We start from the raw sequence: 15,530 nt of genomic DNA on the forward strand, positions 1-15,530 counted from the left end.
TTTCTCTATCCACTCTCAAACCCCTCTCCCTGTAATGAGAATGTATTTTAACATATGGTCAGACACTATTTGGCTAACAATTCAGAAAGTAATATGATAAAAAGAGGACTGTAATTCAAATATTATTAAATAAATTTTATAAAAAACACTGTCCTGAATGAAGCCCTGATAGCATTACTACTTAGAAATCTCTAAATCTTTACCCTGGGTATGACCACAGTGCATTGTGATGTGATGTTTTTCAGAACCTTCTAAGAAGGTAAATGCTACCCTTGCCTACCTAAAAAGGCTCAAAGTAGTTTCAATAACCAGAGAAGGTCAATTCTTAAACAAGTTATCTTTTATACTTTCAAAGATTATTTAATACAAGTCTTCTGATTTTACTAATATTCTTACTAATGTGTAAACTGACCCAAGTTCAGTAATAAACACAAGACTCATGTTATTAAAAAGCGACTGTTCAAATGCAAGAACTTTTTATTTCATGTAATAATAACATAAGCAAATAATTAACTTTGGCAAGATTAGTAGAAATAGAAGTATAACTCACAAATATGATAAGCATTTCCCCTGATGTGTGGATTAGGCAGTAATATGGCCACAATGTTTAGTCATCTGTCCAAAGACTTTGGAAAAGGTGATCAAAGGCCAGCACCATGACATGCTGTGGATTAAACCTCTTATGAATCTAAGTTTAGTGACTTGAAGAAAGCCTAGAATCAGGTTATATATTCTAATAAAGTAAAATAACTGTAAATTATTCACTACTACCAAAGACAACAGCTAACCTCCAGACTGCTTGAATTCAAGTGGAGAATAATGACTAACACTGAATGCTTACTGTGTGAAAAGATAACTTTACATATTTCATTTATTTCAAGCCACGGAATATTCCTAATATATGAGTTTTATACACAAGAAAACTGAGTACTAAGTTTTGGCTAAATATAGTGTATAACCGCCACATTTTAGAAAGGAGCTGCCAAAGCCACAAAAATATAAATTTGGAAGCTATCACTGGCTCTGCTTTACAAGTATTAAAACATTTTAAAGAATAAAAAAGTTTTGAAATTTTATTTAATTTGTGGGAAAAGGTGTTTTCAAAAAGAAATCTTATTTAATGTCAATGCAACACAAACCTGCCTCCGAAGTAGCAAGTTATTTAGAAAGTTAACAATATTATGCTATGGTATCACTTTAAGAAAAAAAACATATCCTGAAAGTAGAATCTAAGAAAATGAAGCTGCAGTGAATGTTCAGACACTGGAAAAGAAGATAGTCCCAAGTACGCCTGTAACAGTGAAAACACGAGTTCAGTGTTTCACTGCAGCCTTACCTTGTAAGGATAAGCCTGGTACGCATGTTACTTTTTTCTGCACAAATTTATTTGCCTTTTCTAAAGAGAAGAGGAACTAATAGTTGGTGAACCTCTGCCACATGTGCCTGGCACTTTATTAAGTGGTACATGTTAATTTTTTCGTCTGACAGGCCTGGGTTTCAATCTTTGCTCAAATATTTACAAGTGGTGAGATCTTAGGATATTAAATCCGTGACTCAGGTTTCTCTTAGTAAGAGATATTAAAGCAACAACTACCTCACAGGACTGTCATGAGAATTATATTATGCAGGTAATAAAATCATCCCAGGTCTTGTCACACAGTATATGCCTATTAAACATTAGCTAATATTATCATCAATTAAAAAAAACAACAAAAAAGCAGCCCTGCAGGCCAGCTTTTAAGAAATGATGCTTCAAGGTGCAGTAACTTGTCCGAAGACATATATTTAGAAATGTTAGTTTTGAAAACCCAAAGGCAATAAAACCTATGCTCGCTTAAAAAGTGTTCCAATATTGTTAGCCTTTCCCTCTGTTCCTCCTGCTCCCTCAGCTGGTCTTTCACAGAAGAGAGAACTTATTTCATTGACTCAAGGTACTTAAATGCTGGAAACGACCTTAGAAATCACTAAGCAAAGGAATAGCAAATTGCTTTCAACAGACAAATCCAACTGATAGCCTCTGCCTGGAATGATAGGTCAAAAAGGAGGCTGGGAGGTGCTGTGATGAGAATTCTGAGAAAGGCAGAAAAATAAGATAAAACAGTGACAGTCGCCCATGGGCTGAGTGATAGTGGTGGGAGGTGGGAGGACAAACAACACAGGTCAACCAAGTGCTCCATTCTGCCGCTGCTGTGCGAACTGAATACGCTCATTAAACTAACTCATCTAATTCTCACTAAACTCAGGGCTCAAGGTCACAAGTTCCAAGCGCACTCTCTACCACCTACTGGGCTCTGCATAAGCATGCCCTCAGCTTCCTTCACTACAGGTCACCCTACTATCCAAAGCATCTCACATTTCTTATACAGTATAAAGTTAGGCCATTTAGCACCACTTACCCCTTGATATACTACACATATTTTACAGATTACTTAGAATATTTGTTCTATATCTTGACTAGAACAAGGCAGAGTAATTCTAAGTACATATGAGGTGAAGAGCCCCCTGGGGGGAAAAAAAAGATCTAAGTAGAGGGGAAGAAAAATGTCTGAGCAAAGCTCATGCCAGAATAAACCACTGACCTGCATTAGTCTTTGATGTGCAGCCCACATCTAAGTAGTCCTACTAGTAACATAACTCCTAATCCCTGATAAGCTTAATGCTTGCAGTTTTGGGCCCAAAGGGACCCTTTTTATAATCAAAGCATTTAATTACATTGATACATCCAGGAAATTTTTCTTTGAGGTATCCGATAACAAAGTTTCACCTGGGTCAAAAATACTTCCAACAAAACCATCCCATATGGGTTATCCTTCCATCCCTTTCTTGCTATAATAATTCATTTTTAGATTAACACTTGAATTTAAAACATCTGTGATGGACTTCTCTATTTTTTATTCACCCTCCAATACCAATTACCACAATTAACTGTATACTTTATTGAAACATTAAAAATAATTTTGTATCACTACTTTTAAAAATATGTAAAAAAATCTCAAGTGTATGGTACATTAAATATTTGCATATTTTAACATATCTAAAGTGGTGGTATGTGGAAGGTATGTGTGTGTGTGTTGGTGTTTGAACATGAATATGTATCTCCCCAGGAGATTCTGTATTAGTAAGTCTGTGGTGACCATCCCCCCCATATTTTCAAAAAGCTCCACAGGTGATTCTTCTGTCACACATTTCCTGGCTGAGAACCACAGAGAAAGTGTATTTCATACAGCTTTCAATACACATGCCCTCATTTAAAGTATGCCCCCAAAGAAAACAATTTGTGCCATTAATTTTAAATTCTAGTTCTAGAAAGTTTTGCTGGATCAAGGTATCTTGTTTTTAATCTCCCATTAAAAAGTGTAGCAACCTGACTTTTTTTCAGAAGTAGAAAATAAAATTTTTAGAGCCTACAACTTAAGTTAGTTTAAAAGATGGTCAATTAAGGAAACATTTATAATTCTCTGCCACACTGTAATATTTATGATTTCTTACATAATTTTAATTTATTGTGCCTATCTTAAAAATGAATATACACTTGCTCTCCTCTTCTTCATTATGTAAAATATTTAAAGAGTGAAATGTTAATGCTTTTTTCTTTGAAACAGTTAAAAGCCCTTAAAACATTTTATTAATATAGCACCCAATAATAATGATGAAGGCACATAAGGTATAACAAAATTATTTTTAATCAAATGTTAATTTTTTTTTCATTAAATGTTGTGCCCATCTAAAATATATACAATGACAAAAAAAATCAGAATTTTTCTAAATCACTTACTGAGTAAGGGAATATATATATATATGGAGTATATATATATATATATATATATATACACCAAAGAAATACCATATTTCTTTGATCCTAAGACACATTTTACATTTTGACATTTCTGAATTACAAATGTGTCTTATAATCGCTGGCATGTCATATTGGAAGCATTTAAAAATTTCTGAATGGTGCTTCTTACAATCAATAACACCTTAGATCTGATGAACTAGTGTTTATAAAAAAATACTTTTTCAAATTAAAAGAGGTAACTTTCTTTTTAAGTGTAACGAAACTGTCCCATTCCCAAAACAACCCCAAATTTGTGAAAAATGGCCAATAAATTTGGTGAAGCAACTAAATTATCAGAACAAAAGCAACTGCTCTGGTAAGAATGCAATAGTTTAAATAATAAACAAATTGTATTAATTAAATATTGTATGAAGTCATTTCCAGAGTTTTAAACAAATAATTTTATACGATCCCATCTTCCAATGCTTTCTAAGTATTCTGTACACCCTACACATTGAAATAAAACTAAAATAAAGGAACATTCCACCTATGATATGCTGTAGATAAAGACCACCTTGCTTTAAAATAAGTTTCTATCTACAATATAAAATGATCAAAGTACAGTATATGCATTCATGCTAAGAACAGAAGCCAATGTTTAACGAAATGTTTAAACACATAAAAAAAATTTAGAAATTAATGTCTATTAACGCTGCAATCTACTCATACCACACTAATCCTATCATTCTCTCTCTCTCCGTATCAAAACACTATGTGACCTCCTGTCTAACGTAATTATTGCCTGCAGCACTTCAACTGTTTTATTACAGTATTTAGGTACTCCTTGCATAGTTCTAATTGCTAGCATTCTAGTGACTGCCATACTGTGATCCAAAGCATCAAAAGTGTGACAGGTCTTATGTCAAACTTAGCAAAGTAAGACAATTAACTTCTCTCTCCACCGTCTAAAAAAAAATAGTGAACGTAAATATCAATTTTGGAAATTCAGTATGAGGATGAATAATATCCTTTCACTCAAACATTACACAACAATACAAGGATAAAGGGAGCCTAACTACACATAATTATTTTTCAGCTGTTTTACATTTCCAATGTAACACTGGAATGTGTGACATTTCCAGTGTCACACATGTCCAAGATGGGTTTCTAGGAGACAGTACTAACAACTGATGAGGTACCTTCCACCATCAGAATCGTCAAACCAGTGCAATACTTGTACACAGTTTGTCTTCAAGTTTGCACATGAAGGCCCAAGGGTGATAAAAAGCTTGGGATCAAAAGTCACTGAAAAGTCTCACTTTCTTTTTTATGGCTACTTAATCCAAGTGAATGTCACTTAATTTTGATAACGATAAATGTAACTAAAGTAGTTTGAGAGAAATTCCAGTTAATATAATTTCCTTAAGGACAAGGCTAAATCTTTCCAGAATATTAAAACTTTGTACCGATGTCACAGTTTTTCCCATTACCCCAAGGAAATGATCTGAAACCAACCCGAAATTATTGGACTGAATTCAATTACCCTAGAAATAAACACCAAACTCCCCCTCTCATCCACTTTTCCAAAAACCAAAATAAATAACGTACTATTTCTATTTCAGAACCTACAAGAAGAAAAGACTTTATTTTTGGCGAGAATCCTTAAAAATCTATAGATCATCAGAGGGAAGCAAAAACCACCCAATGTTCAATAGCTGGTGTACCCATCATTTCTTTTGGTGCGGGGTGGGGTGGGGGGCTTGACAAATGTAACTTAAGAATTTTAGGTAAATAGAACAAATGAGGAATTACTGGAATAGGAGACAAAGCAACTGTTCATGGGACCAAATGAAAGCCATCATTAGAAACGGAAAAACACCAATGGTTTTATATATATGTGTATATATGTAAAACCCAAAGGAGAAACAAACAGCAAATAAATGAAAAGCAAAAGCAAAAACATAATAATAATAAATAAAACAGGAAACTTATCCCAGATTTTTCTGCTACTCAGTTTACCTTGGAAGCTAATCTCAACAGCGTTATGCAGAGCCTACAAAACACATGACGGACACATTGTTTCTGGTATACAAGTTAATGTTTTAAAATCCACCAACACTACTCTACATTTTGTGCAATTGAGAAATTCACTTCAGGCAAGTGACCAGTAAGTACTTTAGTATAAGCACTATCTATGCAGAATAGCAAATAGTGTGAAACAAAGCAATGCAAGCATTTACGTGGATTCAGCTTGATGCTAAATCTGGCTTCATGCTTAACTGTATTAAAAGAGAACTGTCAAACTGCCAATGTATTTCTTTACAATATTTCTTATTTTACCATCATAAAGGCTAAGAGCTGTAACTATGAGCAATGTCAATTAGCCAAATTTCTCTTATTTTCTATCCAGTTTTAAAGAATATTTTATTATCTAAACTACCAACTTTCTATTTTTCTCTGTATGTGCATGAAAATAGACGTACAGAGAAAGAAAACTCTACATATGACTTATGCAATAAATATACACAGATATTACACACATACTAATGAGACTGCATGATTTTTATATCAAAGTACATGCTTTTTTCAACCACATGGTTCTTTGTTGTTATTACGAGTAATAGAAAAATTCTGCAACTAAGCACATGCTGCTAATGATCCATGGTTTTAAGAATCTGTAGGTTAAAAAAATACAATTCCTAGAACACTGTTATCAAACAAATAAGTTTTATTGGCATCTAAAAACAAAATTCACCCAACATTGAAACGTATTTTAATATTTATGTTGTTTTCTTTTTTTCTTTTTTCTTTTTTACTCACTGCAGTATGAGGAACAAATCACAAACACTTACTTTGGAGAAACAGAGACCATAGTGTAGATTTTACAAAATCACTTTTTAAAATCTCTGTATTGTGCTCCTCAAATATTTAGAGCCAGTCTTTGCATAAAATATCACAGCTTTGTCTATTACCTTAAAAGTCTGCAGCAGCCTAAAGATATGGATAAGATATACCACCGCTTGCTATTTTGAAATATATCTATTACCATATCCAACCTAATGGTAGTATCTAAAAAATTCTTTCTTCCATAGGAAGTCTCTGACAAGCTGTTATTCATTTCCTTGAAGTTAAAAGAATCTGGGGGCAACATTTATATTTTATCAGAAAAATAAAAAAAAGTTTACCTACCATGTTCATATTAAGAACAATGTCTATACAAGTCAGTTGTACAATTATATTAAGAGAAAGGTGAACATGAACATCAGATTAACTTAATTCTGGCAGACAAAAGTGAACAACTATGGTCCAGTCAGCCATTAATCTATTACAGAGAGATGACAACTTTACAAAATGTATCTTTTACCTACTGAGTGATGATTATGTCCCCTCAGTTTCTGTGCTTTCTACCACTGGTTCACTCTCTATATCAGCAACTGTGTCACTCTTCTCCTTGTTTATTTCACTTGAAGATGTCAGTTTTTCATAAAGTTCAGGATCACTCTGCGCTGGTAAAGGTGGTGGCTGAGCATGTCTCTCGGTATTTTCACCATTAACCTGAGGCACATTATCACCTTTTCGTTGAGAAGTGGCCCCTTCAAAAAAATCAAAAACCCGAGCATGAGGAGGGGGGACCCAGGTGTTTTGAATTCTATCTCGTCCAAAACGATTTCCATTAATTTCTCTGCAGAAATCAAAATCTCTGTCATCCCTATCCCTTTGCCTCTCCCAGGGTCTTCTGCGGTCATCAAAATCTCTGTGAACTTCTTGTCCAAATCCTCTGTTCCAAGGACCACTTCTAGGATCAAACCGATAGTTTCCAGACCGAAATCTACCTCTTTCTTCATGTAAGCCCTTTGGACCACCATAGACAGGTAGAACCCGATGCTCTCTCTCGTCGAAATCTCTATGCCCCCAGGGCTTCTCTGGAGTAAAGCCAAAGTGGTCTCTTCGACCAAGATGATCTATGCCTGGCCTCACAAGATTCTCTCGAATATCTACAGGAGGTCTTCCAAAATGATCTCTACCATCTAATGGAGGCCTTCCAGGACCTTCTCTTGGATCTACAGGCCGTCCAACCACATCCCTAACATCCACCGGGGGAGGTCTACTAATGGTTTCCCTGGTTTCTATGGGAGGAAACCGGTAATCTCTATCTCCTTCCTGTTGAATGTTATCATTCCCAAGTGGTATCCTTTTTTCTGGATTAGCAACATTGTCTACACTTTGTCTTCCAGGAACTAGAAAAGGTCTTTCAGGTGGACTAAAAATATCTCCTGGAGCAAAAGGACCACGGGGTGGTGGATGAAGAGCTGAATCAAGCACCGCTGGGGGAGGGAGTCCCCGCTGAGGTGGAATTCCAGGCTGCATTAAAGGGAATCTTGGTCCAGGTGTCTGTGGTATTAGTCCTGGACGAATGTCTAACATTGGCATTGCAGGCATCCTTTGATTAGAAAGATTTAAAGGGGGTAAATGTTGAGGCCCAGCTGGTGGCTGTGTTCCCAAAAGTCCAGAAGTATTTGGAACACTGGGTGGCTGTACTCCTATAAGTCCGGAATTGTTAGGTATATTTGGGGGTAGCATGCCCAGAAGTCCAGAACTACTCGACACACTTGGTGGCTGTATTCCCAAAATTCCAGAGTTATTTAGAATATTTGGTGGCTGGGCTCCAATAATCCCAGAACTACTGGAAACATTAGATGGCCGGACTCCAAGAATTTCATTATTACTTGATACATTTGGTCTTTGGACTCCCAGAATTCCAGAATTGTTCGTCACATTTGGCGGCTGTCCTCCTAAAATCGCAGAGCCACCTGAAACATCATTTGGAATCACTAAAATGGAAAGAAGAAAAATAACACAAACAATCATTCTGGTGTGAAAAGCAAACTATGTTTATAATTATTAACGCTATAATTGCCAGTAGTTAGCTTCATCAGCTACTTGTATCCCCCCAAGAATCCAGGTATACTAGATATTAAAAATTAAAGCTGAAATTATTAATACCATATGTAGTGAAATTTAAATATTAAAACATAAGTGGGGCTGCTACCTAAAATCTTTACATGAAATCTTTTTAAGTTAAACAAAAAGATCAGCTTTTATACTGATTCTCCACTTTTAACAAAAGTCTTTCTAAAGTACAAACAATTCTTAATATACTAACAGTGGTGCCATAAAAAAAGGACTTTGGTTCTGAAGATCCTAGGGGCAGGACAGGAATAAAGACACAGACGTAGAGAATGGACTTGAGGACACAGGGAGGGGGAAGGGTAAGCTGGGACAAAGTGAGAGAGTGGCATGGACATATATACACTACCAAATGTAAAATAGATAGCTAGCGGGAAGCAGCCGCACAGCACAGGGAGATCATGTGACCACCTAGAGGGGTGGGATAGGGAGGGTGGGAGGGAGACGCAAGAGGGAGGAGATATGGGGATATATGTATACGTATAGCTGATTCACTTTGTTATAAAGCAGAAACGAACACACCATTGTAAAGCAATTATACTCCAAGATGTCAAAAAAAAAAAAAAAAAAAGATGTATAGTGTAGCCAAAAGAACACTGAGCTTGCAGGTTTAAAAAAACTAAAAAAGAGAGTTTAATTCCTGGCTCTGCTACTTAAAGCCTGTGTTGTGTGTGGCATCATCCAAGTAAATAAACTGCTTTACAGTTGCAGGAAGTAAAAAAAAAAAAAAAGGACTTGCTGCTTTCAAAACTATATTTATCTTCTAGACTTAGCTGGATATCTGGTAGTATTTACTTATAACTAATACTTGTTTGTTTTAATCTTTCTGTAAGTATACACATTTTGTGCAATCTTATTTTGATAACACATTAAAACAGTTCCAATAGGCCAAAAACAGGAGGAGAAGGAGTCTTAATGGAAAGGTGTCAAAATCTATACTATCCTGAAGAGAATGCCAAATTTCTTTATAACAGGAATTTTAGGAGATAAATGTTTTACACATTCATGGCACCTAAGAATTAAACACCAATATAGAGAAGTAGTGATTATGATTTAGCTATGTATTTCTGGGGATTTCTTTTTTCTTTTTACCTGATCTGGTGTTTTCACCAGAAGAAATCTGGTGGTCTATAAGATGAGGTACTTTTTCTTCAGGCTCTGCTTGTTTAGTTGGAGGATTAAAAACACTTCCAGCTGGCAGAGTGGAAGTAGCAAGACTGCTGGCAACAGAACCACCTGGCAAAACAAGGCTACCAAATCCAACATCTTTCACAGTTTCTGGAGTCATAGATAATGGCGGCTGCACTAAAGCTGTTTAAAGAAGGAGAATATATATTTCAGATTTAATTAGCTAATCAATTCATGTGCTAGGTTAAAATATTAAGTATGACCAACACTGGTCTTGCCAAAGTTTTAAATGACTTCCTATCCTCCTTCCCCAATTATTTGGTAAGACTGCTCAGTTAACATGACATATGTGAATTCTCTTCTGGTCCCTTTATTTCGTTTATAATGAAAACTAACTTCTGACAGCTTGAGTGTTTCACTTAATGGCATCTCTGTATCACCTAGCACATTATATAATAACTGATGCTCAAAATGACAAATGAGTCATCCTGAAGAAGCTAAATTATATTTAGAAAGCTTCATTTTTTTTTTTTTTTTTTTGCGGTACGCGGGCCTCTCACTGTTGTGGCTTCTCCCGTTGCGGAGCACAGGCTCTGGACGCGCAGGCTCAGCGGCCATGGCTCATGGGCCTAGCCGCTCGGCAGCACGTGGGATCTTCCCGGACCGGGGCACGAACCCATGTCCCCTGCATCGGCAGGCGGACTCTCAACCACTGCGCCACCAGGGAAGCCCCATTTTTTAAAAATAGGGAAAAACAACAATTTTTAGAAATATTTTCAAGAGAAATGTTTGGTAAAATAAGGATCCATACTTAAGAACAAATCCCAGTAATTTAAAAAAATCATAATTTTTCAAGGATGCCAGTATGGGAATATCTAAATATAGAGAAATGATTGGTGAAGACCAACAAATATGAGAGTGAAAATCTGCCCAATCCCGCTGAAACTGTAAGTACTAGGGTCTTTACATTCACTACTTTTTGTCAAATGAGGTAGGAAATTCATCAGATGAGAACTACAAATAAAAAGGTAAAAACATTTCCTTTTTATAAAGATACAAAAAAGGCATAAAGAATGGGTAGAAAAACTCTTCTGTATGTCATCTATATGTTAAAAAACCAAGCTAGAGGAATATAAAAATCACAAACAGAATTTCTAGTCAAACTTATTTCACAACACTACTAAATCATGTACTTTGGGATTTTAGAAACTTTTATCCTCACAGTTAACTCTGGACTACCTAGACAAATTGTTAGCACAGAACAGAGCTGTAAAATAGGGATAAAAATCAACCGGGATCATGTATGGGAATTATGAGAATTAGGTAAGACAGTGTGAACAATTAGGGGAGCAGCTGGCACACAGTGCTGTTTCTCTTTCTCCTTTAATTGACCCCCGGTTTTCCAAAATGAACAGTTTAAGGAGAAACAACTGGGAGGGAGGCTCCAAGTAAGGTGGGTCTCTCTGTGAATGGTGAATTCAGAAACGGCTTCTGAACACTTTTCTAATTTTCAGAAAGAATAAACAATTCTTCCTAATTAACCAACAGTAACACAAAAAGGATCCTAATGTTGTCTAAACACTGAAGGAGAGAATAGAGTTTAAAAATGTAAGAAAAGTGGGTTATATAACACCAAAACGTAAAGCTCTGTATCATATACACTCTCTTTACAATAAAGTCCTTTGGTCTAGTATTAGGCGAAAAAGCTCTCAAAAACTGATGCAGTCATCTCAAAAGAATAGAGAAGTAACATGAAAGGCTCCTCTTACTGTCCAAAAATGAACAAACTGAACTTCAAAAAGAAAGGTGAATGCAACCACTTGGAAGTAAAAATCCATTAATCCATAAACACTACTAAAAGTGAAGGAGAAAAAAGTAGAGGGAAGGGAGTGGAGAAGGAGAAATAAGAGAAATCCTCCCCCACCTTCAGTCACTGGATATCACAGGTGATATCCATAGAACTCATTACTCTGAAAAACTGCACTTACAGGAAAGAATTTAGCATCTCCTGTACAACTGTGTTTCAAGGTAACTAAATACTACTAGTTGATGAGAGAAAGTTTTTCTTTACAGAAAAAATTCTTGCTAAGAAATGTGGAAGGAATTACAAAATTCGGAAGGTCACCACTTTGCAACTAATGAAAAGTAGATTCAGCAAGAATAATCAAAAGATGAAACCATCTGATGAAAATTTGAAGGGCAACTTTTTTAAATGACCAGGTCCCACTATCTGAATGCTCTGATCCATTATGACATCATTAAAAGTGGGACAAGAAGGCACTGCATGGCTCCTGATGTGATATAATATCAAGTCCATAGCACCCCATTTGTTAAGTATTCTTACGAAAAAAGTTGAAGCATATTCTAAACAAGCCTATGGTGCTAAAAACTTTCTATTTGCAGGAGATTCAAGGAAGATACCACAAAGAAGCAAAAAAACCAAACCCATTATTTGGGATCTTGCATACAGAAGTGAACTGCTTTTCAACAAGTCAAAGACATGAAGCATTTTTAAAAAGGGGTGTGTGGGTGGGGCTGCTCTAAATTAAGACATTTTATACATAAAACAAAAAACACAAATTTGATACAACAGAGCAAATCTGAACTGTCATATGATACTGTTAACTTGTTAGAAATCATTTAACCAAAAAAATGCATTTGTCTGAAAACTTCCATGATAAAAAAATTAACAATAATTAACAAACATGAGAACCAACACATTATCACTATCATAAAGAAAGAAAATTCTTAAAGTAGAAAACTCACATGTTGGTACTACTGGTGGAATAGTAGGTGGTGGTACAACAGGTGGTGGAACTGGAGGTGGCATGAAACCTACATGGAAAAAAAAAAAGACCAAAAATAAAATAACAAAGTGTCACTTTCTTTTAAATCGAAGATTCCAACAGCTATAAATGAAATCCTACATTCTTAAAACAGTCATTACTACCTCATATTTATGAACATATTTTCCATTTAAAAAATTAGTTTTATATACACTACCTTATTTGATCCTTCGTAAGCTAAGTAAAGCATAGAGATCCCTATCATGAGCATATACTATCTATTTACTTGGCACGCTCTATGATGCTGTAAGATCAATGATTAAGTCAAGCCAGGCAACCTGTTTATATGTTAGCATGGTGACTGCATGGGAAGTTAAACATTGTATTTCAAGCTGCTGATACCATTATATGCAATAATGTCATCTGTAAAATGTGCTATTGTACTTCTTTGATGTATATGCTGTTTACCCCACTATATCAGAATACTTCTATTAACCTTGGATATTACTATATTTTATTTTGAGCACTGAAACAAATCTTAATAAAAAATAAGAAATAAATAAATTTAATATTGGCTGTTTTATGATTTTAAATATCAGATGATCAAACTATAAACCTGCTTCCCTGCATTTTTAAAATATAGAGCTACCATTAAATTCCAATAGAAAATAGTGGCTAAGAATAACGGGAAAAAAAGATATGTGATTTTCAACAAATGAATGCTAGATAAAGACTATAAAATCCATGTGGTATGGTTTTTGAAAAAATCATTTAAAAATACCTTCTGAGAAAAAATTTTAATTTTCAATCACAAATACAGATTTGTGATTGAAGGTATCTGATGAATAGTTTTCCAATATTTAAAATATAAAAAGATAAAGTTCTTATTAAAATCTGCATCAATTTCAAATTATGTATTAAACTGTAATTTAAAAAATTTATATTACATGACAAATTACAACCATTTTCAGACAATGAATTTACTTTTTGGCCTTGCTGACAGTTTTTAGGAACTCTATTCAATGACTAAGAACTTAAATTACAGAAGTCAATTCAGTAATTCTTTTCTATAGTACACAAATAATTCCATGAAGTTCAAAAAAAATAGTTTTGAAAAACAACATATATCGTTTGATCCCTTGTATTCTCTCTCCTTTGTCTAAACCTTCCACGATCTAATATGAAAAGCTCTATCTCTAACCTATGTAAGCAATTATTTATATTTAATCGATATGTGTTAAGTAACCTATAGTTTTTACCTAGAAACAATGATTCAAGGAACTTCTGTTTATCTATAATTAGGTCAAAAAAAGTATTATGAATTCAATTAGCATATTAAGATATACTATAATTTCTAATGTCAAAATGGAAATCTAATGATTTTTAGGAGGACTAATCTATATAATTTAATGCATACTTTGATGAATGGGTGATAACTATAGAAAACTTTTATATAAAAACTTCAACATAAATTTTAAATTATCTTAAGGCATTTCAATGATTTTAAAGGATTCCATTTCTTTTCTGTCAGTGCTTCTTAAAGTGTGGTCCACCAACAATACGCATCAGCTGGGCACTTGTTCGAAATGCAACTGTCCTGCCCCACCTCAGTTCCACTGACTCCAAAGGAGGCTGGACCAGCAATCTGTACTTTAACACGCCCTCCAAGTGATTCGGATGTAAGCTATGGTTTGAGAATCACTGCTCTACAGTGTTTAAACCTGGAAAAGGAACATTTTAAATGATATTCTAAATAGAGTTGAAACGATAAGATGAAAATTTCTTACCAGGAGGTGGCTGTGAAGGGTTAAAACTTGCACGGAGAAAAGGCGGTGGAGGAATTGGACTGAATCCAGGAGGAGGAACGGGCATTGACACAGGAAATGCTGGTGGGACTAAACTAACTGTAGGCACTGCTGGAGCTACTGGAATCTTTTGTGGATAGAAAATAAAAAGTCCATGTGTCATTTTATCCATCTGCAACGATTACATCTTAGGACAACCAAAGGTAAATTATTTGTTTCTTTTATAGGAAGGTAACAAATATCATTATATTAAGTTGTTTTGGTTTTTTTTTTCTTCCTTTTTGTATTCTTACAAGTGAACTTACTTGAGGTAAAAGCAAGACAGTATTTTTCAACAGAGACTGTGAAATCTACCTTACATTCAAGTGATGTAAAGATGTGGGCACCTACTTCAACAGTGAACACCATGCTCAACTTTACACTGCCATCTCCTACTAAGTTTATAATACCTAGCTATGTTATGCGATCTAATCACCATTAGGAAGCATGTCACTAACAGCTTTAAAATGGCTTGAATTTCTCATTAATTTGTTTTCTACTCCTAACCATAAATTCTTTTACTCATCCTAGGTACGACAATTCCCAAATATTTATCTGTATTATGGCATGGCTGTACCTCTCTCCTGAAGTTCACATTGTATCAATGGTCTGTTCAACATCTCAACTTTGCTGTCTAGAAAGACACTTCAAACTTCACACGCATAAAACTGAACTCCCAGCTGTCCTTCCCAAACCACACTTCCACAGTCTTTTTCATTCTCAGATAATGGTAACTCCATCTTTCCAATTTCTCAGACCAAAAACCTTGCCTCTGCTCTTCTTCCTCACAACTCAAATCGAACCACGCGCACTGGCCAAATCACGACAATACACCTAGGATCTGACGACTTCTCGTTGCCTTCACCGCCATCAGTCCAGTCTGAGCCACCATCATCTCTCACCTGGATTGCTGCAACTTTTAACTGGTCTCTTTGCTTTTATCAATGCCCACTATTCTATTCTCAAAATAGTTGCCAGTGCAATCCTTTAAAACTCTAAGCCAGACTGAGTCACTCCTTTCTTCCAAGT

At 35.2% G+C, this 15,530-nt stretch overlaps 1 protein-coding gene across 7 annotated transcripts in view; it reads right to left on the minus strand.

Annotated features, from left to right (window-relative positions):
- SCAF8 (SR-related CTD associated factor 8) overlaps positions 1–15,530 on the minus strand; it is a 191,471-nt gene that overhangs the window by 106,145 nt on the left and 69,796 nt on the right. For 4 of the 7 annotated variants that reach the window (XM_060114507.1, XM_060114506.1, XM_060114502.1 and 1 more), the window contains 4 exons: positions 14,445–14,589; positions 12,638–12,706; positions 9,836–10,054; positions 6,513–8,607 (listed from right to left, as the gene is read on the minus strand). In XM_060114507.1, the coding sequence (XP_059970490.1) occupies positions 7,154–8,607; positions 9,836–10,054; positions 12,638–12,706; positions 14,445–14,589 (1,887 nt within the window). In that variant the 3' untranslated portion in view covers positions 6,513–7,153. Of the gene's footprint in view, positions 1–6,512; positions 8,608–9,835; positions 10,055–12,637; positions 12,707–14,444; positions 14,590–15,530 lie in introns of those variants that run through there. The other 3 variants (XR_009533938.1, XM_060114501.1, XM_060114504.1) reach the window with 2 other exon arrangements.

The sequence above is a fragment of the Mesoplodon densirostris genome, chromosome 12 (genome assembly GCF_025265405.1).
Source record: "Mesoplodon densirostris isolate mMesDen1 chromosome 12, mMesDen1 primary haplotype, whole genome shotgun sequence".
Classification (NCBI taxonomy): Eukaryota; Metazoa; Chordata; class Mammalia; order Artiodactyla; family Ziphiidae; genus Mesoplodon; species Mesoplodon densirostris.